The sequence below is a fragment of the Vulpes vulpes genome, chromosome 11, assembly GCF_048418805.1.
Source record: "Vulpes vulpes isolate BD-2025 chromosome 11, VulVul3, whole genome shotgun sequence".
Lineage (NCBI taxonomy): Eukaryota > Metazoa > Chordata > Mammalia > Carnivora > Canidae > Vulpes > Vulpes vulpes.
Window position 1 is genome coordinate 51,383,669 of NC_132790.1, and position 25,461 is coordinate 51,409,129.

The 25,461-nt window shown below is 41.5% G+C and overlaps 1 protein-coding gene across 6 annotated transcripts in view; it reads left to right on the forward strand.

The window, feature by feature from the left end:
• The window catches only part of SYNDIG1 (synapse differentiation inducing 1), a 186,349-nt gene that overhangs the window by 77,493 nt on the left and 83,395 nt on the right, over positions 1 to 25,461 (forward strand). For all 6 annotated transcript variants that reach the window (XM_072726286.1, XM_026016374.2, XM_026016371.2 and 3 more), the window contains exon 2: positions 6,464 to 7,022. In XM_072726286.1, the coding sequence (XP_072582387.1) occupies positions 6,543 to 7,022 (480 nt within the window). In that variant the 5' untranslated portion in view covers positions 6,464 to 6,542. The remainder of the gene's footprint in view (positions 1 to 6,463; positions 7,023 to 25,461) is intronic.

Below are 25,461 nucleotides of genomic sequence, written 5' to 3' on the forward strand. Positions count from 1 at the left end.
GGATTTTTCCATATTTTGGCTATTGTTGACATGGCTGCTATAAACATTGGGGTGTATGTGCCCCTTCACATCACTATGTTTGTATCCTTTGGATAAATACCTAGTAGTGCAATTGCTGCATCATATCCATTTTCTCATCTGCCTGGTATTCATCCAAATTTGTGGACAGGAGGGTTCTTTAAGCAGTGGTACATTAGCAAGTACAAGGGAAGAGTAGCTGGATATAATAGGCAGACACGTGGAGGCTCCTCCTCCCTCCACCTGCCAGCAATTATCAAAGCAGCAGGTGCAGCATAACTGGTGATGCCCTTCAACCAGCTTCCAGTGATGAACTCATAGAAACAGCCTCCAAGACTTTACCCAGGTAGTGAAATTGGGAGCTTGGCCATTAATGCACTCCAGAAAGAGTTTTGTCAACAGGAGGCAGCATCCAAGATATAGTCGAGGCTGTTTAAGCAAGATAAAGGGTCAAGTGAGAGGCAGCCACTGGATCTGGACCAAAAAAAGGGAGGGGGGGGGGAAGTATTATTTGTCATAGAATATAACCAGTTTTATTATATAAATATATATCTGTTGTAAAAAGCCTGGGTAGAACAGCCGTCACTGGGTAAGACTCCAGAAAGCAGTGGCAAGGATGCTGGTAGATAACCCCAATGAGTAGCAGCATTTTCTCTCTGAGCTACTCAGCTCCAGCTGGCATAAGTCTGTTATCAGGTAAAAGAGGGTGGAAGTAAACACAGAGGAAATGAGCTAATAGGAATTATGAAGTGAAATACAATATATATATTAAGCTGGTCTGTATTTAAAGGGATATTGAAGGATGCTGCAAGTGATAAAAATAAGATTCCACTAATTTCAGCCTCTTTCATTCTTTTTTTTTATTGGAGTTCAATTTGCCAACATATAGTATAACACCCAATGCCCATCCAATCATGTGCCCTATTCAGTGCCCGTCACCCAGTCACCCCATCCCACCACCCACCTTTCCTTCCACTACCCCTTGTTTGTTTCCCAGAGTTAGGAGCCTCTCATGGTTTGTCTCCCTCTCTGATTATTCCCACTCAGTTCCCCTCCTTTCCATGATAATCCCTTTCACTATTTCTTATATTCTCCATCTGAATTAAACCATATGATGATTGTCCTTCTCTGATTGACTTACTTCACTCAGCATAATACCCTCCAGTTCTATCCACATCGAAGCAAGTGGTGGGTATTTGTCCTTTCTGATGCCTGAGTAATATTCCATTGTGTATATAGACCACACCTTCTTTATCCATTCATTTGTTGAAGGACGTTGTGGCTCCTTCCACAGTTGGGCTATTGTGGACATTGCTGTTATAGACATTGGGGTACAGGTGTCCCGGCGTTTCACTGCATCTGTACCTTTCAGGTAAATACCCAGTAGTACAATTGTACTAGGGTAGCTCTATTTTTAACTCTTTGAGGAACTCCACATAGTTTTCCAGAGTAGGTGTACCAGTCCACATTTCCACCAACAGTGCAAGAGGGTTCCCCCTTCTCCACATCCTTTCCAACATTTGTTATTTCCTGTCTTGTTAATTTTCACCATTCTCACTGGTGTGAGGTGGTATCTCATTGTGGGTTGTTTTTGTTTTTTGGTTTTTTTTTTTTGCTTTTTTATTTAAAAAAAATTTTTATTGGAGTTCAAATTGCCAACATATAGCATAACACCAAGGGCTCATCCCACCAAGTGTCCCCCTCAGTGTCCACCACCCAGTCACCTTCTCATTGTGGTTTTAGTTTGTATTTCCCTGATGGCAAGTGATGCAAGCATTTTCTCATGTGCTTGTTGGCTCTGTGTATGTCTTCTTTGGAGAAATGTCTGTTCATGTCTTTTGTCCATTTCATGATTGGACTGTTTTTCTTGGGTGTTGAGTTGAATAAATTCTTTATAGGTCTTGGATACTAGCCCTTTATCTGATAGGTCATTTGCAAATGTCTTCTCCCATTCTGTAGGTTGTCTTTTAGTTTTGTTGACTGTTTCTTTTGCTGTGCAGAAGCTTTTTATCTTGAGTAAGTCTCAATAGTTCAGTTTGCTTTTGTTTCCCTTGGCTTCATAGATTGTATCTTGCAAGAAGATATGGCCAACTTCAAAAAGGGTGTTGCCTGTGTTCTCCTCTAGGATTTTGATGGACTCTTGTCTCACATTTAGATCTTTCACCACTTTTGAGTTTATCTTTGTGTATGGTGTAAGAGAATGGTCTAGTTTCACTCTTCTGCACGTGGATGTCCAATTTTCCCAGCACCATTTATTGAAGAGACTGTCTTTTTTCCAGTGGATAGTTTCTCCTGCCTTGTCGAATATTTGTTGACCATAGAGTTGAGAGCCCATTTCTGGGTTCTCTATTCTGTTCCAAAATTAATGGTTTAGCTTTCATTTGTCTGCTTTTGTGCCAGGACCACACTGTCTTGATGATCACAGCTTTGTAATACAGCTTGAAATCTGGCATTGTGATTTCCCCAGCTCTGGTTTTCTTTTTCAATATTACCCTCGCTATTTGGGGTCTTTTCTGATTCTACACAAATCTTAAGATGATTTGTTCCATTTCTCTGAAGAATGTCCATGATATTTTGATAGGGATTGCATTGAACGTGTAAATTGCCCTGGGTAGCATAGACATTTTCACAATATTAATTCTTCCAATCCATGAGCATGGAATATTTTTCCATCTCTTTGTGTCTTCCTCAAATTCTTTCAGAAGTGTTTTGTAGTTTTTCAGGTATAGATCCTTTACCTCTTTGGTTAGGTTTATTCCTAGGTATCTTATGCTTTTGGGTGCAATTGTAAATGGGATTGACTCCTTAATTTCTCTTTCTTCAGTCTCATTGTTAGTGTATAGAAATGCCACTGATTTCTGGGCATTGGTTTTGTATCCTGCCACACTGCCAAATTGCTGTAGGAGTTCTAGCAATCTTGGAGGGAGTCTTTTGGTTTTTCTATGTACAGTATCATGTCATATGTGAAGAGGGAGAGTTTGACTTCTTCTTTTCCAATTTGAATGCCTTTTATTTCTTTTTGTTGTCTGATTTCAGCTTCTTTCATTCAAATGTAATCATAATTTATGATGCTCAAAGTTGGATAATTCACTCCATGAAGAAAACTAAGTTTTTTAAATATATTTGAAGACTTTTTTAAAAGATATCAAATAATCCATCATACAATTGAGCTAACTTGTACAACAGGACAAAACTTTCACTATATGCTATAGAACAAAGCGCCTCAACTTTATGTTCAGAATAATCACTTGCTATGGTGTTAAAATGCAGATTCTGATTCAGTTATTCCAAGTGTATTGAAGGTTCCACCTTTCTAACAAACTTCCAGGTGGTGCTGATGCTGCCAGTACTCAGCTACTTTAGGTGTCAAATTTGTGGACAGCCCCTCAGAGACCTAAGCTGTGCCTGCCTCAAGATGCTGTAATATCAGATTCTCACTTGGGGTTTGTACAGCTCAAGGAGATCACTAAGTAGGGATTATTCTAATTACATAACACTTGAAACTTTATTTCAACAGTTCATTGTGTACTTGCTGCATACCAGGTGCTAGAAAGGGAAGAGATAATACTGTTCCTTTAGTCTCAAGGAGCTCCAGGACAGGAACAGGGGCAAGGGCTGGAGGAGGATGTTGACATTAACAGCTGTCATGTTTGCAGAGAAGGACGCAATAGGAGCCATAAAAGAAACTGTAACACAGCGGCTGAGACACACCAAAAAAGGGGGAAGTCCTTCTGGCTGGGCAAGAGCCTGCTACTCCATTGAAGAGATGGGGTTTCAACAGATGCAATCACATGTCTTTTGTAAGATACTTAAAACAGATTGGAAGAGAAGGAGCTCAATCTGAGAAACCAAACTATGTGTCAAGAAGATTATGTTAGGTTTGGTAGTACATATGGCAATCACAAACCATATGAGGGGCCCAATTCTGACTGAGATCAACCCCGTGGCTTCTCTGTGGAAGGAGAAGATTAGAGAAGTTGAGGGTTTGGACCAGAAACACTTCAGTGAGCATATTGTCTAGCTTGGAAGATGAGCAGTCCCAGAGATGACGTTCAGACACAACGTTGTGCCTTGCATGTTACAGGAACTCAAAAGATCTTACCCAAATAGTTAATTAATGGTTTAGCTCTCAGATTGTAAATGTGCCCCTGGAGCTAAGTATTTCTTAGTGCCACATCAGCAGAGGTGGCAGTGTGTTTTTTGACCTCTCTTAAATCTAACACAGTATCACATAAATAACACCCACCATCTCTCCGAACATATGCTGTAGTTTAATCATTTGTCAATTCTGCTAAAATGTTATTTTCCAGTTAGTTGCAAACGTGACCTCTCTATGTCTTGATTGGTCTGAAATTTTAAATTCTTGTAGCTATCACCCACCAAATAAAGCAGTTATGATATCAGAAAAAAAAATTGAAATCTCATAGAAAGCCAGGGTACTCAAAGTCCCTAAGATGGAATGTTTTTACATAATAGCTACTAACTTACAGAGAGGAAATACTTGAGGAAATTCATTCTTTTTGTTGTTAGGGAAAGTCTAAACATTTATAAATCTTGAGAAAAGGTACAGGTCGTCCTTAAATCATCATTAGGTTTTTTCCTTATAGGAAACTTATTCAAGTGCTTTTAAATTATTTTATTTAAAAATTTTTTAAAAAATTTAAATATTTTTTATTATTTTATTATAGTTGAGATACCATGTTGGTTTCATAGTGATTTGACAAATCTGTGCATTACTCAGTGCTCCCCATGATGAGTGGAGTCACCATCTGTCACCATACAGTGTTATTACTGTATTTTTCTTCCCTGTGACTTGTGTATTTTATAACTGGAAAATTGTAACTCCTAATCCCCAGGTCCACCCATGTTGTCATAAATGGCAAGATCTCATTCTTTTTTATGGCTGAGTCATATTCCATTTTATATATATATATATATATATATATATACACACATACACATATATATACATATACACACACACATGCGCACACATACCACATTCTTCTTTATCCACTCATCTATTGATGGATACTTGGATTGCTTCCATATCTTGCCTATTGTAAATAATGCTTCAATGGACATAGGACTGCATATACCTTTTTGAATTAGCATTTTCATTTTCTTCGGGTAAATAACCAGTAGCGGAATTACTGGATCATATGGCATTTTTATCTTTAATTTTTTTGAGGAACCTCCATACTGTTTTCCACAGTGGCTACACCAATGTACATTCCCATGAACCGTGCATGAGGGTCCCCTTTTCTTCACATCCTCACTAACACTTATTATTACTTGTCTTTTTGATCCTAGCTGTTTTGGCTGGTATGAGGTGATATGTCACCATTGTTTTGATTTGCATTTCTGTGATAATGAGTGATGTCGATCATCTTTCATGTGTCTGTTTACCATCTGTATGTCTTCTTTGAAAAAAATGTCTGTTTGGGTCCTCTGCCCATTTTTAAATCAGATTCCTGTGTGTTTTGTTTTGTTTGGTGTTGAGCTGTGTAAGTTCTGCATATATTTTGGACATGAACCTCTTATCAGATATATCACTTACAAATATCTTTTCCTATGTGGTAGATTGTCTTTTTGTTTGTTGGTGATTTCCTTGGCTGTGAAAGTAAATGCATTATCTCCAAAATCTTTGGTATCTTTTTCTTTATCCTTCTCCTTTTTTTTTTTTTTTGGAACATTCAAAACCCTAGAAAATAACATAATCTAGGGAGAAACAATTTAGAGGGCCTCTTAATTGTATCTTATATATGTAGATGTTTCTCTAAGCTGTATACCATTAAGGCAGGGGAACTTCTAATTCAATACCTGGGGCTGTGTTGGAAGGCCAGGAGGCATATGTGAGCATTGAGCTAATTCTCATACATGCATTACAATGTACATGTGAGTGTTTCCTCAGTTTGGGAATTTGGTCTATCTATAGAACTAGTGGTGTAGGTTTTCCTGTCATTTATCTTCTAAATCTGTGTGGAACGTTATTTTAAACCCTTTCTTCTTGGGGGTGTGTTTTCTGTTTGAATGAATGGCCATGGGCCTGGGAAGAGTTGATCCCTATTACAGATTTACAGTCTTATTTTGCCTGTGGACTGACCCAAAGCTAATGTGATTGGATTTACCAGAGGGTTTCAAGATGTCTGCTGGTGATCACAGGTTTCTCTAGAGCTGCAGTGGTTCCAATTTCTGCAGTCTCCTTTATTTGGAAGAAAAACTTCACAGGGATTTGAGTAATCAATTTATGGGTTTTTTGACTGGCTGCCCTGATAGAGCCTTTTAAAAATTGGTAGAATAGATAGAACTAGAATATCATCTGGCTCCCCCAGCTTCTGTGCATATCGGCTGACTAGTACAAACTGAAACAGCAAGGATCTGGGTGTTTTGCTTTTTTACAGGTGTGATTTTCTTGTCTCATCTCTGTTTCCTCTTCCTCCAGGAAAAATGGGCCCCATGAGGCAAGTGTAACCCTGGAGTGTGACCGCCAGCTTGACGCCCAGTCAGGGAGAAGGAGCATCATGGATGGCATAATTGAACAGAAGAGCATGCTGGTGCACAGTAAAATCAGTGAGGCTGGCAAGAGAAATGGCTTAATTAACACAAGAAACTTCATGGCTGAGAGCAGAGATGGCCTAGTGTCTGTTTACTCAGCACCACAGTACCAGAGCTGCCGGGTGGTGGGCAGTGCAGCACCAGCCAGCCTGGATGGCAGCAGGAATGAGCCGGTCCAGCAGCTGCTGGACCCCAACACACTTCAGCAGTCTGTGGAGTCCCATTTCCGGCCCAACATCATCCTCTACTCGGAGGGTGTGCTGCGCTCCTGGGGGGACGGCGTGGCTACCGACTGTTGCGAGACCACCTTCATTGAGGACCGGTCACCCACCAAAGAGAGTCTGGAGTACCCCGATGGGAAGTTCATCGACCTCTCAGCTGATGACATCAAAATCCACACCCTCTCCTATGACGTGGAGGAGGAGGAGGAATTCCAGGAGCTGGAGGTCAGAGGATGTGTTTGTCATCAGCCTTTGGGAACAGGGCCTGGGGATTGGGTGGGGACTCGTGAGGGTGCAAAATGCACTAGGGTGCAAAAATGCAGAGAACCTGAAGCAATAGGTAGGGGTTTCAGCTCATCCCAAGGTGATGGCCATGAGAATGGGGCTACTGGTGGACTAAAGGATTGTCAGGATGAGAAGCCAGTTGGGGATTCCAGCTAACACTGCCTATTTGGGAGAGAAGGGTCATTGGCAACAGTGATCAAGGGGAGAGGGGTGCACATGGTCCTAGGGCCACATGAGGCTGGAAAGGTGTGCATGGGGACAATTTGAGAAGTGTTTTCACTGCCATATTCAGTTTCCTTAATTTGGCATTCCAAAGTTTCTATTAAGGGATGCTTGGTATTGCTAAACCTGCTGGAAAAAATAATAGGAATGCTAGCCTAAAGGGAAGATGAGGTCAGTAGTTATAAGAGTTACTTCTTCGGTAGACTGGAGAGCAGGTAAGGGCATTTGGATTACCTGCTTTGAAACATACATGTTGGACACAGTATAACACAGCACAGCAGCCAAGGAGACCAGAAGCATCAGGCCTGGAGGTGCAATGAAAACCAGAAGCAACTGGAAAGAAGTGGTTTTGATCAGAAAGGAAATTCAGAAATGAGAAATGTTCTGTAGCAATTCCTGCGAATGGAGCCCAGAAAACCAACTGGCAGGGAGTTCAAAGAAGTCAAGTTGTAGGCGAGGCCATTGGAGCAGACCTTCATACCCTTTGGTGACACTTGTTAAGAGGAAGAAGATGGTGTCAGCTCTGACAGTGCCAAAGTTTTGAGAAAGCTGTGAGAAGTACATTAATTTTCATTCACAAGCCTCTGTCATGTGTCCACTCTTTTCCAAGCCTGAGGGTATTGTTAAATGCGAAAGTATAAATGCAACTTAACCTGCATGCTTTCAGGAAGCAAATATGCAAGAGTGCAATTTTCACATAGCACAGGATTTATGATGGTAGAGTACCCAGTCTGCTCTGAGAGCATCCAAAGGGGGAGGAGATGGGACTCAGCATAATGTGGGGGGGTCAGGAATCATTGCAGAGGCAGCACCCCTGCACTGCATCTTGAGGAGGAGAACCAGACTATGAGCAAGAAGGCTCATGGGGAGGTGGCAAGAGAACTCTGGTCCAAGGGAACATCATGAGCAGATAAAACAAAAAGGCATCTAACTTAGATCTGCAGGGAACAGTAACTGATTACCAATGCTAAAACCTATGGATCATGGTGAAATTAGGGAGACAGGACCAAGCGGAAGTGAGGTCCCTTAACTTAGGACCATATCAGCCTTCTAAGGGAGACTGGAATTTAGGCGAGGTCACAAACTCAGATGCCTATAAGAAGGAAGGACAGGTAACATCAAGGAGTCCTATGTTGGGGAGTAGCTTGAGACTGGAGAGTCCAGCCTACCCATCTATAGCTTTGGCCCTCCTAGCTATAGGGGTGTGCTTGCTGCACCTCATAGGCCACACTGCTAGGCACCTGGATGGGGATCATGAGTGTGGAAACCATGGTGAGGGGTTTTAGGAAGGAGAGCTGGGGTCTGATTTCATTTTTTGAAAGCTGCTATGGCTGTAGAGTGGGACAATGGGACAGAACGGAGAGGTAATGGGGAGAGGGGAGGAGTGTGGGTCTAGGACCAAACTGGATGCACAGAGACTGTTGGGACCTGCCATAAGAGATGGTGAGAGGGAGAATCAGGACAGTAGTAGAAGTGAAGAAATACTTAAAAAGTGAAGTTTGCCATCGTTCAGAAATGATGGAAAAGGAGGGGTCAGCCCTGAACTATGCAGAGATGTCCCTAAGCCTCCAAATGGACACACTGGTTAGCAGAGGATTTTCAGCTTTGTTAGGAATATTTGGAAAATCAGCTCCAATATATAATATACATCAGAATTTTAAAGTTTGGGATAGTTACTACATCAAAAATGTAAAAGAAATTCATGAATGTTACCATCATTACTTTGTCATATATCTTGGCTTCATTCCTCCATCCCTCTCCTTATATCAACACACTTAAAGTCCATATCCTTAAATAACTATATTCTAGCAGGGTCACTGAGGATGAACAGGTAAATAACACATCTTTTTAGTGCTTGGTCTCCATCCATTCTGTGACTTCATAATGAACTACACTAAAAGGAATCGTATTCCTTTTTCTTTAAGACTTGCATGGAGTTCAGATTGCGCTTGCAAATAAATGCAGCCATTTTTTAAAATGCAAGTGTTCTTTACATAGTATGTCTTAGTCCACATTTTTGGCAATCAGTTACTGAATCCATTTTCTTGTAACTGTCTTCATGCAGTGACCTCAGCTAATAGATGTGGCTTTGGGAACCCTGCAAACAACCAGAACCCACTTAGACATAGTCTTTTAAATTAAATGCTAGGAGGTGGGTGGCTGGTGCAACTGGCCTTTCTACCTGGTCAGTCTAGCTTTGACGGGTAGTGCAGGCTTCCAGGGAAGTGAGCCCTGCCACCCAGTTTGTTTCTCTGTGCTGGCAACAGTAGCAATAGCCCATCAGAAAGAGTTAACTTTAATGATACAGCAGCTGGAATCTTTACTCATGATTATAGTACCTGCCGTGTAATACTGTGTTTATAGTCACCTCTGACTGCAGTGGTAAGATGGAGCATATGGGCATTTATGCCAGAGCCAGAAAGGGCATACCCAGTGACATCTGTGGAACCAGTTGTTTAGACGTTGGGCTGCCGCATAGGAGACTTTCTGGTTGGCAAACCCTGACCAAGAAGTGGCTCTTCTCACAGGCTTTGAGGGGAAAGGATCAAGACAGTGTGGCTGTGTCCCTCCTTCAGTTCAGTTCTGTTTAGTCCAGCCATGGAGGATTCCAGGGGGGCTCCAGAGTGGTTGGCTTGGTCCATGAGGAATTCTTAGAAACAAAGTATTCTCTCAGCAACATTCTTATGGTGTAGCCATGGTGGTCTTTATTTATAAAGAAAAACTAATGAGTAGTTAAAAGTGTCAGCATGCATGCAGCAACTGTTCTAAGGTTTATTGTTTTTCCATTCCATAAAATAATAAAGAGGCATGTGTCACTTAGCATTTCTTGCATAACAAATACCCTAAAACTTCATGGCTTAACACAACTATTTATTTAGGTCATGATTCTCAGGGTCAACGACTGGAATGGGTCTCAGCTGGGTGGTTCTTGCTCTGCTTATCTCAGCTAGGTCCCCTCACTGGGCTCAGCTGCACAGCTGTACTTGACAATGCTGGCTGGCCCTTGGTGGGGGTGACAGAAGTGTCTGGATCACATGTCTCTAATCATCCAGCGGGTCATTCCATCACATGGTAGTTACGGTAGAGATTCCAAAAGCATCAAGATAGGGTGAGTCCCAGCATACGAGGCCTCTCCGAGTCTTCTTGTGTTACACATATTATTGTCTTATTGGCCAAAGAAAGATACACAGCTAAGTCCAAAGTAAGCATGGGAGGGACTTTTTAGGATGACAATATAGGAAAGTGCCAACAAATTGGGTGCTGATTATTGTAGCCTATAGTGTACCACAGAGCAAAAAAGTTTGGCCTCTCTGACCTGTACTTTTTTAAGATCATCTAATTGAACATGGTGACAACATAGTTATGTTGTGACTTTTTTTTAATAATAAATTTATTTTTTATTGGTGTTCAATTTGCCAACATACAGAATAACACCCAGTGCTCATTTATGTCGTGACTTAAACAGAAAATACTACAATTGATCTGGAGATCTTCCCAGTAGACAATAGTACTACTTCAGACAAAACAACAAAAAATAAGAATTTAACTGCTCTGGGAATCCTGTAGCTTCATTTGGTCTATAACAAATTGATATTATTTCCCCAAAATTGCAGTTTTCAGAAAGCCATTACACCGATGAAAAGCAGGGGTCCTTGTTGCTGGAGTTCCTGTGTACCAGGCAACCTGCCTCTTACCTGTCCCCTTATCACCCTATCTAGAGAGGTTCATCCCTGGCATTTATCCTGGAGACATCCTGATCCAGAGAGGTTTGCTCACCTGACATGCATTTCTGCAAGAATATGTGGAGTTTCCAGTGAGCCTTCAAGATCATATTAATGTGAATAGGTTCTATAGCTAATTTCAAGGATCTTTATGGAAAGGCCTCAGAAATTGAGATTTGTCTTGCTCTATCCAAGAGAGAGCTGCTAGTCATAGTGAGTTTTGGGGGCTCTAAATCAGATAGGGAGATCTCAGGGAGGCTCTGAGGGATCACAGGAATGCAGAGGTGGCTACTCATCATACGGCGGCACTGCACTCAGTGTAACCAGACAGGCCTCCATGGGGGAGCCTCAGGCCACTCTGGGTGCATGAGTTGGGCCCTGGTGCTCTACAGCCATAGGGCCTCCTCCCTGGTGTTTGTCCATGACTTCATCCAGTCCACACCCAATTTGTTGGCACTTTCCAGACCACAGCTTTCAGGAAAACCAATAGGAAACCACTTCTCCTTTTCACACAGAGAAACTCAAACAGATTTCAGGCATGGGGATTAAAGCAGTTCTATGAAATAGCAAATTTGAGTTTAAAGCTTTGAAATAAAATAGGTGAAGTTAATGGCTAGAGAGGCCTAACAGTCCCCTGCTGTTAGAGGTGCTTATCAAATGTGGAAAGGCCAATTATTACCCATTTATTTGTGACAGTGCAACCCCTTCGGGATCCTAGAATACAAGGAATGTCATCACTTAGAAACAGTGCTCAAGGTGATGCGGGGAGCCTTTTCTTCACCACAGGAAGGAAGGGAAAGGCAGGCACCACTGATGGAGCATCTGTCTATGCCAGGTACTTCATGCACCCTCTGTCACATAATCCCGAGGCAGCACTGAGCCACAGGTACTGGTCTTGGCTCACCCTGCACACTAGGACACTGAGACTTCAGAGGTGTCAAGGTCACACAGTTGGCTGTAATGGCAGCTCTTGGAAATGAGATGTGCTGACTTCAGACTCTTGCCTCCTATGATGCTGCTGTACCTCTTACATTAGAAAAAAAAAAAAAAGTGTGTTACAGTGAACTGCTGTTTCAGAGTCCATAAGTAAAGCATGAGAAGGTAAAGCTAGAGTGGTCACAAACCACATCCTCATTGCCATAGCCTGAAGCTGTATCTTCCCAAGACCAGGTGTCTGCCCTCCCATTTACACACTTGAAGCCTGTCAGGAGAGACAGAATTTCACAATTGCAATATCACATTGACATGTGCCCCTTTCCTAAATATGAACAAAGAGGGAGGACTCAACAAATACTTGAAGAAAATTCAAAAGCATGAATGAGACAGAACAGCAATAGAGATGTTGACCCAGAGGAAATGGAAATAATTCAGAAAATAATTGACAATATTATAAAAAATATTTTTAATCTCCCTTGAGAGATTTGCAGCAGGGAATTTGGGATTTGATTTTCTTTGTTTTCCTCATTGCACTGGCTAGAACTTCAAATATGATGTTGAAGAGAGATGGTGAGCAGGAAGGATTCTTGCCTTGCTCTTAATCAAGGATAGGAAGTTCCCTTCCATCACAACTTCGTTGAACAATTTGGTCTTTTTTATTAAATAAAAAATAGGTGTTTAATTTTGTCAAATGCTTTTTCTCTATCTAGATTATCATATGTAGGTTTTTGCTTTTGTCCTTTATTATATTAATATGAAAATCAACTGATTTTCAGATATTAGTCTCCTTTGGGGGATAAATCCCTCTTGGTCATGGCATATACTCCTCTTTAAATATTGCTTGATTTGATTTACTAACAATTTGCTAAGAATTTTTTTGTTTGTGTCCATGAGGAATATTAGTCTGTCGTTCTTTTCATGTGATATTCTTCCTGGCTTTGATATCAGTTAATACTGGCCTTATAGAATGAATTATAAAGTGTTCCCTCTTCTGGCTTCTGAAAGATTCTGCATAGTAATTTTTTTTGTTTTTGTTTTTAATATTTATTAGAAGTCATCAGTGAAGACATCTAGGCCTTGGCTGTTCTTTGTGGGAAAAGTTTTGATTACAAATCTAATCCGATTTCTTTATTGTTTTAAAGCTATTGTTTTAAAGAAAATCTTAAGTTTTTTTTTTCTTCTTGACTCAGGTTTATTAATCTGTGTCTTTCTAGAAATTTGTCCATTTTATCCAAATTCTGTACTTTGCTGGCATACAGTTGTTCATAATATTAAATTTAAATCTTTTTACTTTCTGTATGGTTGGTGTTCTCTCCTCTTTCATGACAAGTTTTGGAAATTCAAGGTTTTTTGTTTCTTCTCTAGCCAGTGTAGCTGAAGGTTTATAAATTTTGTTGATCTTTGCAAGTAGTTGACTTCCGGTTGCATTGATTTTTCTCTTGCTCTTCAGTTTTTTTTCTATTTCATTGATTTTTTCACTCAGATATTTATGATACCCTTGTCTCTGTTTTCTTTGCATTAAATTTGCCCTTCTATAGTTCCTTTACCTGAGGCTTAGTTACTGATTTGAGATTTTTTTCCTTCGTAGTATATATGTTTAAAGCTATAACTTTCTCCCAGTGTTTTAAATACAAATTTTGATATGTTGTTTTCCTTTTTAATTTAGTTCAAAAGATTTTCTAATATCCATTTTGATTTTTTTTTTACTAAGGGTTATTAATAAAAGTGTTTGATTTTTCAAATATTCATAAGTGTCCCAATGTTTTTAATTATTTACTCCTCATTTAATTTCACATGGTTGAAGAACATACCTTGTATAATTTCTCCCTTAAATTTATTGAGGCTTGATAATGTGTTCTGGGAAATGTGCCATGTACATTTGTGAGAGAATGTGTATTTTGTCATTGTGTGAGGTATTCTATGTTTGTTAGGTCAAGTTAGCTGATGGTGTTGTTCATGTCTTTTGTCCTTGATGATTATCTGCCTAATTAATCCATTAATTTTGTCAATTTGTGCTTTATGTATTTTGGGGCTCCATTGGTAGGTGCATGCACATTAACTTTTTTTAAAGATTTATTAATTTATTTTAGAAAGAGAAAGAGAGCAAAGGGAAGGGCAGAAGGAGAGAATCTTCAAACAGACTCCCTGCTGAGTGTGGAGCGCAACACGGGGCTCAATCTCATGACCCATGAGATCACGACCTCAGCTGAAACTAAGAGGCACTTAACCAACTGAGCCACCCAAGTGACATTGTTATTATTGTTATTATATCTTGCTGAGGCATTGACCATTTTATCATCATAAAATGTTCCTCTTAAAAAATAAAATAAAATAAAATAAAATAAAATAAAATAAAATAAAATAAAATAAAATAAAATATGTTCCTCTTTATGTATAATAATATTTCTTGTCTTCAGGTCTATTTTGTGTAATATTAATATAGCCACTCCCACCTTCTTTTTTATTTACTGTTTGTTTGTGTGATACATCTTTTTTCATCTCTTTGCTTAGAAGTTATTTTTGTCTCAGAATTTAAAGTATGTCTCTTATAAGAAGCATGTGGTTGATCTTGGGTTTTTTTTTTTTCTTTTTTATTGTCTTAAAGTCTGTCATTTGATTGGAATGTTTAGTCCATTTGCACAAAATGTAACTTATATGATTGGACTTCTGTCTGCCATTTTGATTTTTATTTTCTACCTGTTTCTTGGTATTGTTGTTGTTTACTTTATTCCTCTTCCTGCCTTGGTAGTGTTAGCCACCATACCAGCCAGGGATGTAAGGAGAGCTTCCTAAGCCCCTCTGTGACTCCCTCATTTCTAGGAGCCCTCTGTTAAATTCTTGGGTTGTTCTCCAACCTACCATTTGACCCAACCAGGACTATAACCATAGGTTGGGAGAGCTTCAGGCTTTACCCATTCATAAGTGGGAATGGTTCCCACTCTACTTCCAATCAATTAATCCCCTTCCAACAATGAAGTGACTAGTTCCCATGGCAGCCCCACCTTATCAGAAATACTTCATGGGCCAAGCATGCAGGCCAAGCATAGACCACCACTATTCTTACTTAGATTTCAGCAGTGGTTGGTAGATAAATACTTTTCAAATATTATTGGCCTTTGGTTAGTGTTGAGAGCCTTTCTAAGGCTGTATTGACAGTTTTTTCCAGTTATTTCTAGAAGACAAGATAGGGCTACCTCCTGACACTGTCATATGAGAAATTTTGCCAGGATATTGCCTGAAGTGCTAGACACACATTTTCTAGCATCACTAGATTCAAACAAAGAATGTGTTCAAAAGTCCACAGATGGCTTGCAATTAGGTTAAGAATTTTAATCAAATTAGTTATCTTTAAATAATATGTCATATTTGCTTTAAGCATTAAAAAATTAAATTATAACTTCCCTCCTTTGTGACAGTCGGTAATTAAATAAATGTAGATATTCTAATTTCTTTTGTATACACCTTGTGGGTCACTTACACAAGGGAATAGTTTTATTTCTTTACAGTCATAAGTCATTTTGTGTTGCCCAAACTGCAACAACTACCTTATTCGGAAAAGGGGAGCTGTAGGAGTAAGTTTGACTCATCTAGAAATTAAATTTACTTTCATGAAATATTTGCCACCATTTCAAAGAAAATTCACCATTCCAAAGAAAAGTTCAAAAATATTTGTGAAATATAAACGTGATTGGCATAATAGTATGCCATTTCTTGTTTTAATTTTCTGTATCAAGTATAACTCATTTAAATGTGGAATTCAAGGCATGTTTCTTAAAAAATAAAAATCAATCTCTTATATTCTCGTCTAACATACTCTCATCTTATATATCAGTAAAAGGCACTGGAGTGTGTAATTATAGCCATTAGATGCAAAGAGAATCTTCCAAGATAATAAATCCATCTGTCATAATAATACAAGCTGATCATTTGTCATATTCCTCTGAAATACTTTTCAACACATAAAAGGGTAGGGGCATCAAACCCAATTCATATGTCAAATAAATAAAAGACTTTTTAATTTTTCCAATTTGTGCTGACCAGATTTCTTGAGTGAGCCTTCTGAGCCTAGGTCGCAATTGTGGCTGAGTAGGGGCCTGTCTTATCTACAGCTGCCTTAATGACGGGAATCAGTGCCAGAGAACTGGAATCTTCTGTCATTGTAAGACTGTACTTAATGAAATTAGCTTTGATATATTTATGTGTAGCTGTGAGCTAAATGATGTAAATGTAGTCTGAATACCAGCAAAGAGAGGACTCAAGCTTCTGATGAATCTCTGCTATACTCCATTTTGAACAAATACCAGCAAAATGTTTTTTCTAAACCCAACTGCATTTTAATAAAGTTTCCCCAAGCTTAGCTGAAGGACCACTTATCTCTATTAATACTCATTTGAATGAAACCCAGTACAGATGGGATCCTTTAGAGATCTGTGTAATATAGATTTGCACAGTACTTTATAAAAACATTTCTTCTCCAGGCTTCACTAACCTCAGTGTTTGGGTGACTCTTTAATAAGTGTGTAAAGCCATGATTAGCCTTGAGACCTTGGGAGTACTGTTTAACCCTGACCAATGCTGATAAAAACATTATCCCCTTCTTACCATATCATAACGCCATAAGAAAAAGAAGGTAATGACAAGCATTAAAGTTTGTTAGAAGAAACATATCCCTTGCAGTTGAAGTGTTGGTCATGAGGATGTGCTGAGAAGCAGGGTCTTTACATATGTACAGCCCAGCATCCATGAATCATGCTACCAGGAAGCCATGACAGATACAGCATTAACATCCGAGATGAGCCCAACTTTTATTTGAATCAATATTTTTCACTTTTTTTTTTCCAACAAACCATTCCAGTGCTTCCTAAAAATAGAAGGAAAAAAAACCACAAACACACACACAAAACATAGATGGTCTAGAATGCATCAGCAACATTCCTGTGTAGAAAGAAAACTATAACGTGGCACATCTGCTACCTCTCAGTGTGCTGGGATTTTTTCAGTGTGGATTTATGTGACAAGAGGCATTTTGTGGTTCAAGGATGTGTTCCTGTTCAGTCATTACAAGGCTGAAGAAGGCTCTGTCCTTACAGAGGAAGAACAAGTACAACTTTCTTCCATGGAACCAGTTACAGTGGTGCACATGGCCTGTGCCTTATGCACGTGGAGGAGACAGAGGGGGAAGGAAGGAAGAAGGAAGCCTTGACTGTGGGTCTGTTTCTGGCCAGGCTCAGCTTTCTGGGTGGTTCTGGCCAGGCTCAGCTTTCATAAGGCCTGTATTCTCATTTGTGATTGTAAGGAAGCAAAAGAATGCCACCTTGGCTGTCCTGAAAGTTGGAGCTGGCTGAAGATCTCAGAAGAAAAGATGCTTCTCCTAGGTGATAAAAATCACATTGTGCACTATGAACCTGTCACCAGAGAAATGCTAGGTTACATTAGGATAAATAGCCTCTGTCCAGTTTTTAACAAGTGAATCTACAAAATAAGAGGTATATACTGTTGTACAGTGATGCTAATTGAAAACATCCCCTTCATATGGTTCATCTAAGTCTTCAGTAAGTTCTCACACTGAGCCTCAAAAGTAAAGTACCTGTGAGCAGAACTCACAGCCAGTCTACAGTGATGTCACATGTCAGATGACAAGTAACCAGAAACCTCATGCTTGGAAAGTCGAGAACTACCAGGGTATATGGTGGAAGTCTGTGCGATCGTACAGCCAATAGAATGTGTGGAGTCTGGGAACATTCCTCACAGTGAAGAGAAATATATTTACAAACAGAATACATTGCTTGGAATCTTATGTCCTTATAGAAGATATTACCCATTGAGGTCTAGACTGTGAAATATAGATATAAGAATAGTTAGCAGAGAGGTGTTTCAGGGAGGCTTCCTGATGGAGGGACCAGGACAAGAAGGGGCGGGTCATCTCTAAACCAAAGTCAAATCCTAGGGGATAGCCCTCTTTCTAGCAACCTGTCCATGTCGTGCTGGCTGGGTACAGTCTATATGGGTTTCAATATGGTAGCTGGCAGGGAATTTCACTCTGAAGCCGCTTCTAGAAAATAGAAGAAAAATCAAGCCTTTGGATAGATTCATCCCTCACTGAATCTCCTCTTCTAGGACTTTTGCTTTTATCGCTTTTAAACTATCACTAGGTAGCAGATCACCCAAACAGAGTTCAATAAAATACAGACTCCCTGTGGGCCTTCAGGGAGACATGGGCAGCACTCTTTCCCAGGGCCTTCACACACCTCGCTTCCTCCTCACCACTTCCATCCAGCCGTGGGGCCCTCCCCCTTCAATCTCTCAACCATCACGTGGGCTTTTGCAGCCATTTCTGATGCCCTAGAAGTGTTCTTTCCCTCACCGGTCACTGGGCTGGCTTCTTCTTAGGATCCAGTTTGCAGCTTCGATTCATCATCTCTTTACCTACTATTTTATTTTGTCTTCTTTGCTACAGCTGTCTTAGGGTGAACTGACCAGAAGCAGACAGCAACGTGAGGATTGAAGAACAAGTGATTGCCTAAGGAAATGGTCTCAGGGACGACAAGCCAGCCAAGGTTGGGGGGGCCGGGGGGCGGCAGCCAGGAGGTGGGGTTTTAAGCTAAGTGCCACTGAGGGGACCCCAGCATGGCCCTGGGAGGCCTGCGTGTGAGTTGTGTTCCAGGGGTCCGAGGACCACTTCTCTCACAGGGGCTGTAAGTGAGTGGTTTGCATCCTCCAGGGTGAGGAACAGAGGCATAAACTCCTGCAGGTCTCCATTGCTTTAGCCCACAGCTTCTACAGGGTAGGCACGTAGTTAGCATTTGTGCTCATTAAGTTATTAATGAAAAAATGAATCTATCAGAGGGAGGAAAACTCTAAGATCATTTTCATAAGATTTTTAAAAAGATTTTATTTATTTGAAAGAGCATGCACAAGCAGAGGCAGAGTGAGAAGCAGACTCCCCGCTGAGTAGAAAGCCCAATAAGGGGCCCAATCCCAGCACCCTGGGATCATGGCATGAGCCAAAGGCAGATGTTTAACTGACTGAGCCACCAGGTGCCCCTCATAAGACTTTTTTTTTTAAATAAAAATGAAGCCAGACTGTTTCAGCACCCAAGCTCCTTAAGAATTTTCCTGACAAGAATTTTATGCAACGTTGACCTCAACACGTTCTTTACAAAGTCACCTTTGGTTTGACCACCTTTGGTGGTCACCCCAAACCAATTTCTGCTTCTTGTCAAGCACAAGCACCTCCTGGCCCATGGTGGGCTATCTGCAGGAGCATTAGCGAATCTTCCTGTCTCGGGGACCGCTGGTTAGCGGCACATGGTAAACTGCTCCCAAGCGATGTTCGGCACCGTGTTACAACACAAGAGCAGACTGTGTTTTTCACAAACCACAAAAACAAAGACAGGCTCCAAATAAGAAATATGGAGGAAGCACGACATGAAGAATATTATAAATGACACACCATTGGTGTTTCATTGAAAGGAGAAACCCCACGGTGATCTTACCCGGGTAGACTTACTCTGTGGGCGACAGTAGGAAGAAGCAACAGAAAAGCCAGAGGAACCGAAAGGCAATGGGGGCCCAGACATGCTACGCCCCCAAACCGTTCCCGGACCTGGGCTCAGTCCAGGGCCCTACCCCTGCTGGCACCCATGTCCTCCCCAGCTTTTAAATCAGAGGTCACACCCCAAACCAATTAATGTTTGTAAAAGGCCGCAGGTGGCTCTAGTTTAGGGCCCTCCCCGCAGTGTGATACAGTGTCCATATGTTGTTTGTGCCACAATCAGCCAGGCCAGCTGTTCTCGGATGTCTTACCCTGTGAACTGTGGGCCTGTTCAAGTGGATTTGGAGGCAGGCACCAACCCTGGCACAGATTCCCTAAGGTGTGTTCCATGGAATGCTCAGCTGCGAGAACAGAAGAGGTTTGGCAATGCTTGGAAACTCCTGATACTCCTATAAAGTTACAGCCCGCAAGTCCTACAGGTCAGCTTTGTCTTAGCCAAAATTCATGTGGCTGACTTGAACACAGTGATTCTGGGGCTAATGAGACCCTGAGCCTTTTGGTTTTCAAAACACCATTTATTTTGACCTCCTACACCAGTGTGCCACGGCACACACGCCTGGCTCTTCCCTAGCCAATTGGTGTGTGCCAGGTGAGCTGGTGGCAGCAAGGGGCCTGATGACAGTTGTGCCAGGCCTTGTCATGAGGACCTACATCACATCGCAGGGTGAAGTCACTGGGGACAAGTTCCCCAGCAGCAGCACACTCAGCAGCAAGGGCAGACAGCTTCCCTAATCAGTGCTCCACACAGCTAATCCCCACAGCTGATCAGAGAAGGCTCAAGATCGACCTTTACTGGAAGCATTTTCCGTGTTTAGAGTGGACCTACCCCTTTTAGCCCTTTCTGGAAGCCTGGGGATCCATGTCTGCTGTCTTCTCAGATGGCCCCCACACCCTTCACCTCCCTGGCCAAGGCGCCAGGCCCTGATGGAACACCCCAGTGTCTCCACATTTCCTCATAGGACATTGGCCATCCACATCTGGCCATCTAGGTCACTGGGATCCCTTTTGAAGGAGAGGAACTGAGAATTGGATAATCCAGATGTGACCTGACCTCCGTGAAGCCAACTGGAGCCCCCTGCCTCTCCTTCTGAATGTTTCCTCCTTGGGACAAGTCCACAGTCTGCGGCTAGTGAGCTGTGCCAGGGCCTTGTGCCCATCCTGGCGGGATCTGCTCCCTCACTGCCACTCTGCCTGCCACTGCTGCTCTTCCTACAATGGGGGTCGGCCCCTCACACTGCTTAACACTCAGCCTACATGTTGATGTAGTGGGTGGAACTGGGGTTGGATTCTCTATACCATCTCCTCTCGTGCTTCTAAAAATGTTGGCCACTGGTCCAGTTTTATGGAAGAAGTAGATGAGATCTTTGCACAGTAGCTCCTAGAGGCTTGAACTTTATCTTTACTTCAGGCCTGGAGGAAATAAATGTGCTCATAAAAGGGACTGATACGTCTCTCTGCTTTGCTAGCAGATTGGGCCTTATTATTCTAGCTGAAATTGTCCTTTAATAGCCCCATCTGTCTGTTAGCATACACTGGGGAAGAGGTGTGACTATCAGGCTTCTAGAACTGGGTGCCCCTGGAGGCTGTCTTTTTAGCAGGCTGACTTCTGACTTCCCTATTCTGATGTCCTTCTCACAGCGCCTGGAATCACCCTGACTGGCAGGACTTTAGGATTCGGAAGTCCCACAATAAAGGGATATGGACTGTGAGGAAGGCTTTGAAAAAAACAGCTGTCAAACAAATGAGAGGCACATGTTATCCCAGTCATCTCTATGGACCTGGAAGCAGCAGAGAGGATTTTCAAAACATGAGAAAGTAAATAAATTCTTGTATTGGGGAGCTTGAGTGGCTCAGTCAGTTAAGTACCCAGCTTGGTTTCAGCTCAGGTTGTGATCCCAGGGTCTTGAGATCAAGCCCCATGTTGGGCTCTGTGCTCACTAGGGAGTCTGCTTAAGACTCTCTCCATCTCCCTCTGCTCCTCCCTCCTGCCTTCCCTTCCGCTCTCTCTCTCTAAATAAATCTTGAAAAACAATCCCTGTATTTCCATAAACACTCAAAATGTACTATCAGAAAGTAAAAGGTAGTCATAGTATTTGTTCTATCAGTGAGGGCCAGTTTCTAGGCTGGGGACAAAACAAGAAAGTCGGTAGTGCATTTTTGTAATCCTCTTTCAGAAGATTCACTGCAGCTTAAACTGGTTCATTTGAACAGATGGTACAGTCCTGGACCCACTGGTCACACTTCTCCTTGGAAGTGTCAGGAGTCACCAAGTCCACTACATGATAAACTGGAGTTCTCTGAGATAATATAAGTGCATAACTCATTGTAAAGACCCAAGAAAGTGTGGCAGTGGTGGGGAGGGTGCATGGCACGATTAATATCTGTAGTTCATCACAAAATCTACTCATAGAAACTGTCTCACCCCATCAGGAAACAGAGTGCACCCTACAAGAGCCAACCTGTTGAAAGAGAAATGGGTGTTTCTTGGTATCAGAAATATAAATGCTGGAAGGTCTGATGCTGGAATGTCTGCAAACTGACAGTTGGCCCCCCTCCTTGCCCTCAACTTTTTAAGGGTATTTATGTTTGGACCTATGAGAAGAATTTCTATATGGGGCAGAACAGGCAAAAAGAAATGATTCAACACCTCAGGTGGTAGGTGGTATATGGCAGAAAAAGTGAGTCACATCCTGTGTGCCTCCATCCCTAGTGATTTCACTAGCTTGGTCAGGAAGATGTGGGCAACCCTACTTTACAGATCATGAACTTGAGGTTCCAGAAAGTGCTTTTCCATTTGGGCTACATATTAGAATCACATATAAAGCTTATAATCATGTATAAAATGCATATAGAATCCCTGATGCATAGAGCATCAAAGGACCCAAGCATCAGGAATCTTGAAGCCCCCAAGGGAGCCTCCAGGACATTGGTGACACAGCTAGGGAACACAGACCAAACTTGAACTCCAAATCCATACTTTCTCCATTCTACCATAATAACTCACTTGTATCTTTGGGTCATGCTGATTAAATTATCTAAGTCAGAAGCAGAAACCTCAGCTTTCTAGTAAATCTATTTTTGTCAGTTTTACCCTGGAAAACAAATACTGCACCTCAGTTGGTGACATGCACGCTGCAATGTTTAGGGAGCAGGTACTGATGTCTGCAGCTTACTTTGAAATGCATCCCACAAAGGTTCTAATAAACGATGGCTGGATAGAAGGATGAACAGATTGGTAAACGTATCAGAGCCAATAGAGTAATGATGCTAATAGTAGAATCTGAGTGAAGGATATGTGTGCGTTCACTATATACTTCCTTTCACTGTCACATACGTTTTATCTGCTAGAGTGCATGTTGATGCAAGGATAAGAAAGCTGTTGTCCCCGTACCATTTATTGACTAATCCACTTTTAACCGTCTGTTTCACAGTTATCATACAACAATCCCAGTGTTTAATTTCATTTCATTTCTGGAGTTTTTATTGACTGACAGGCCAGTGTGTTTTTGTGGTTGAGTTAACTTACTGCACAAATGGTAGCAAAAAAGGATACATAAATTTGACTTCATCAAAATTAGAAATTTACTCTGAAAAAGACACTTAAAATGATGAAAAGATAAGCTGAAAACTGCAGGAAAAATATTTGCAAATAACACGTTTGACAAATAATGTGTATCCAGAGTATACTTAAAAACTCCCTAAACTCAAAAGTAGGCAGTCAAACAATCTAACTTCTAAAACGGCAAAAGAAAAAAGTAATAATAAATAAAATAAAATAAAATAAAATAAAATAAAATAAAATAAAACGGCAAAAGAACAGACACTTTACCAAATAGAGGTGTGCAGGTGGTAGGTAAGCACAGGGAAATGTTCAGCTTCGTTAGCCCTCAGGGACACCAGGGGCTCAACCCCTAATGAGATGGCAGGGCACACCTCTTAGAATGGCTGACATAGAAGCCACAGACACTATCCAGCGCTGGTGAGGATGAAGCAGTGAACCCTCCTTCATGCTGGTAGGAATGCAGAAGGCTACAGCCACGCTGGAAAAGTCTGTCATTATCTTATAAAGTTACACAAATATCATATGGTACAATAATCCTACTAATCCTAATAATCCTGGATATTTTGCTCAAAAGAAATAAAAACATGCATCCACAGAGAAAATGGTATCATAGCATTTATTTGTAGTAAACAAAACCTCAAAACAAATGTCCTCCAGTGGATGAATGGATGAGCTTCATTCATGGATGAGGGCACTTCCTTGCCACTCAATATTACTCAGGAATAAAAGGAATGCCTTGCTTTTACACTCAGGTATTGGGCTGAGTGGAAAAGGCCAGTCTTTTGGAAGGGCCAGTCTCTAAGGTGGCATACTGTCTGATTCTATTGCTCTGACATTCTCCAAAAGACAAAAGTGTAGCTACAGGCAGCAGCTCTGTGGTTGCCAGGGGTTGAGGTTGGGGGAAGGCAGGTAACTATAAAAAGGTAGCAATAATAAGAAGGAGTTTTTTGGAGGTGATGGGACCTTCCTTACATCCTGATTATTGTAGTGGTTACATAATATCACATGCAACAAACTGATAGCCCTGTAGACAACAAACAACCAAACCAACCAAAGAGGGCATGGCTAAGCTGTGAGATCCGATTTAGGTCTGTGGTTTAGCCTTGTTCCAGCGTCAATGTCCTGGTTTTGATAATGTGCCACACTTACGTAAGAGGCACTGTAGGGTATGTGGGAACTCTGTTCTATCTTTGCAATTTCTACAGGAACTCTGTTCTATTTCTGAAACTTTTATGTGAGTCTAAAATTGTTTCAATTGCACACACACTGAAATAGTTTATACATATATACACATATATACACATATTGCATATTATATGAGGTCATTTTTAATGAATTTCCACATTCTCCCTATAGGTCTCAAAAACTAGCTAAAAATACAACTTATATACATGCTTTCCTTTCAGTAAAGCAGAATATTTTAGAACACTAGAGAAAATGGGGAAATTATTGGTTTTTTTAAAGGACTGATATGTGATTACCTAGAACATCCCAGTCAGTCCCTTGATATGTAGCCAGAGGTTTACTATAATTGGATTTTGTGCAGAAACATTCTTTGGTTTGGGAAATGTTCTAATTCTTCTTACAAACTATGGAGCTTACTTGGGCCACAGGTGCCCCCAGATGTGTGAGGCTGTGGTCCACAGGCCCTCAGTGAGCTAAGAGAGACCAGGCAGGGGGTTAAGTCTCTCTGATCCCATGTTTCAGGAAGTTGGATTTCCTCATTGTAGTGATGGAAGATGTAGGTTCAGGGTCTCACAGCACATCAGGGCTGGTGACTTTAACCAGTGCCTGAAACTCTGAGAGGACAGAAGAGACATTGAATAAGTGAGGTGGGTGATCCACATTCCACCCATTCTGGAGTAAGCTGGACATGCCTCTCTCTCAAGCAAAGGAGGTTTCTGGTACCCTGAGGTGGAGGACAGGGCTGGGCAGGGTAGGGGGAGCAGAGATGACCAGTGATCTCTTAAAAGAAGGGGTACTGTGGTGTTCACTCTTCCCACAGAGTCTAGAGAAATCCCTTATTAGAGACACCTAGACTATTTGCTGGGTAGATGGATAGTTAGATGGATGATGTCACATTCCTCCAAGCTTGCTCATTGTGCCCAAGAGGCCTCACATACTGCCAAGCTCCTCTGGCTCCTAACCTGTCCCTCCTCACCTTCCTCAGCCTGAAATTTCATCCATTGTTTTTCCCTGAGCTCCTGAAGTGGGGCATCCTGGGAATGGCATCACTGTGGGCACTAATGAGCCATCCTCTGCCAGATTCGCCCAGGAGTGGCCCTCAGTTGACCTGTCCTGTGAGATGATGCCTCTGGCTGTGCATAGTGCCCATGCTTTATTCTGGAAGCCCTCTTCGGCTTGTTTAGCTCAGCCAGACCT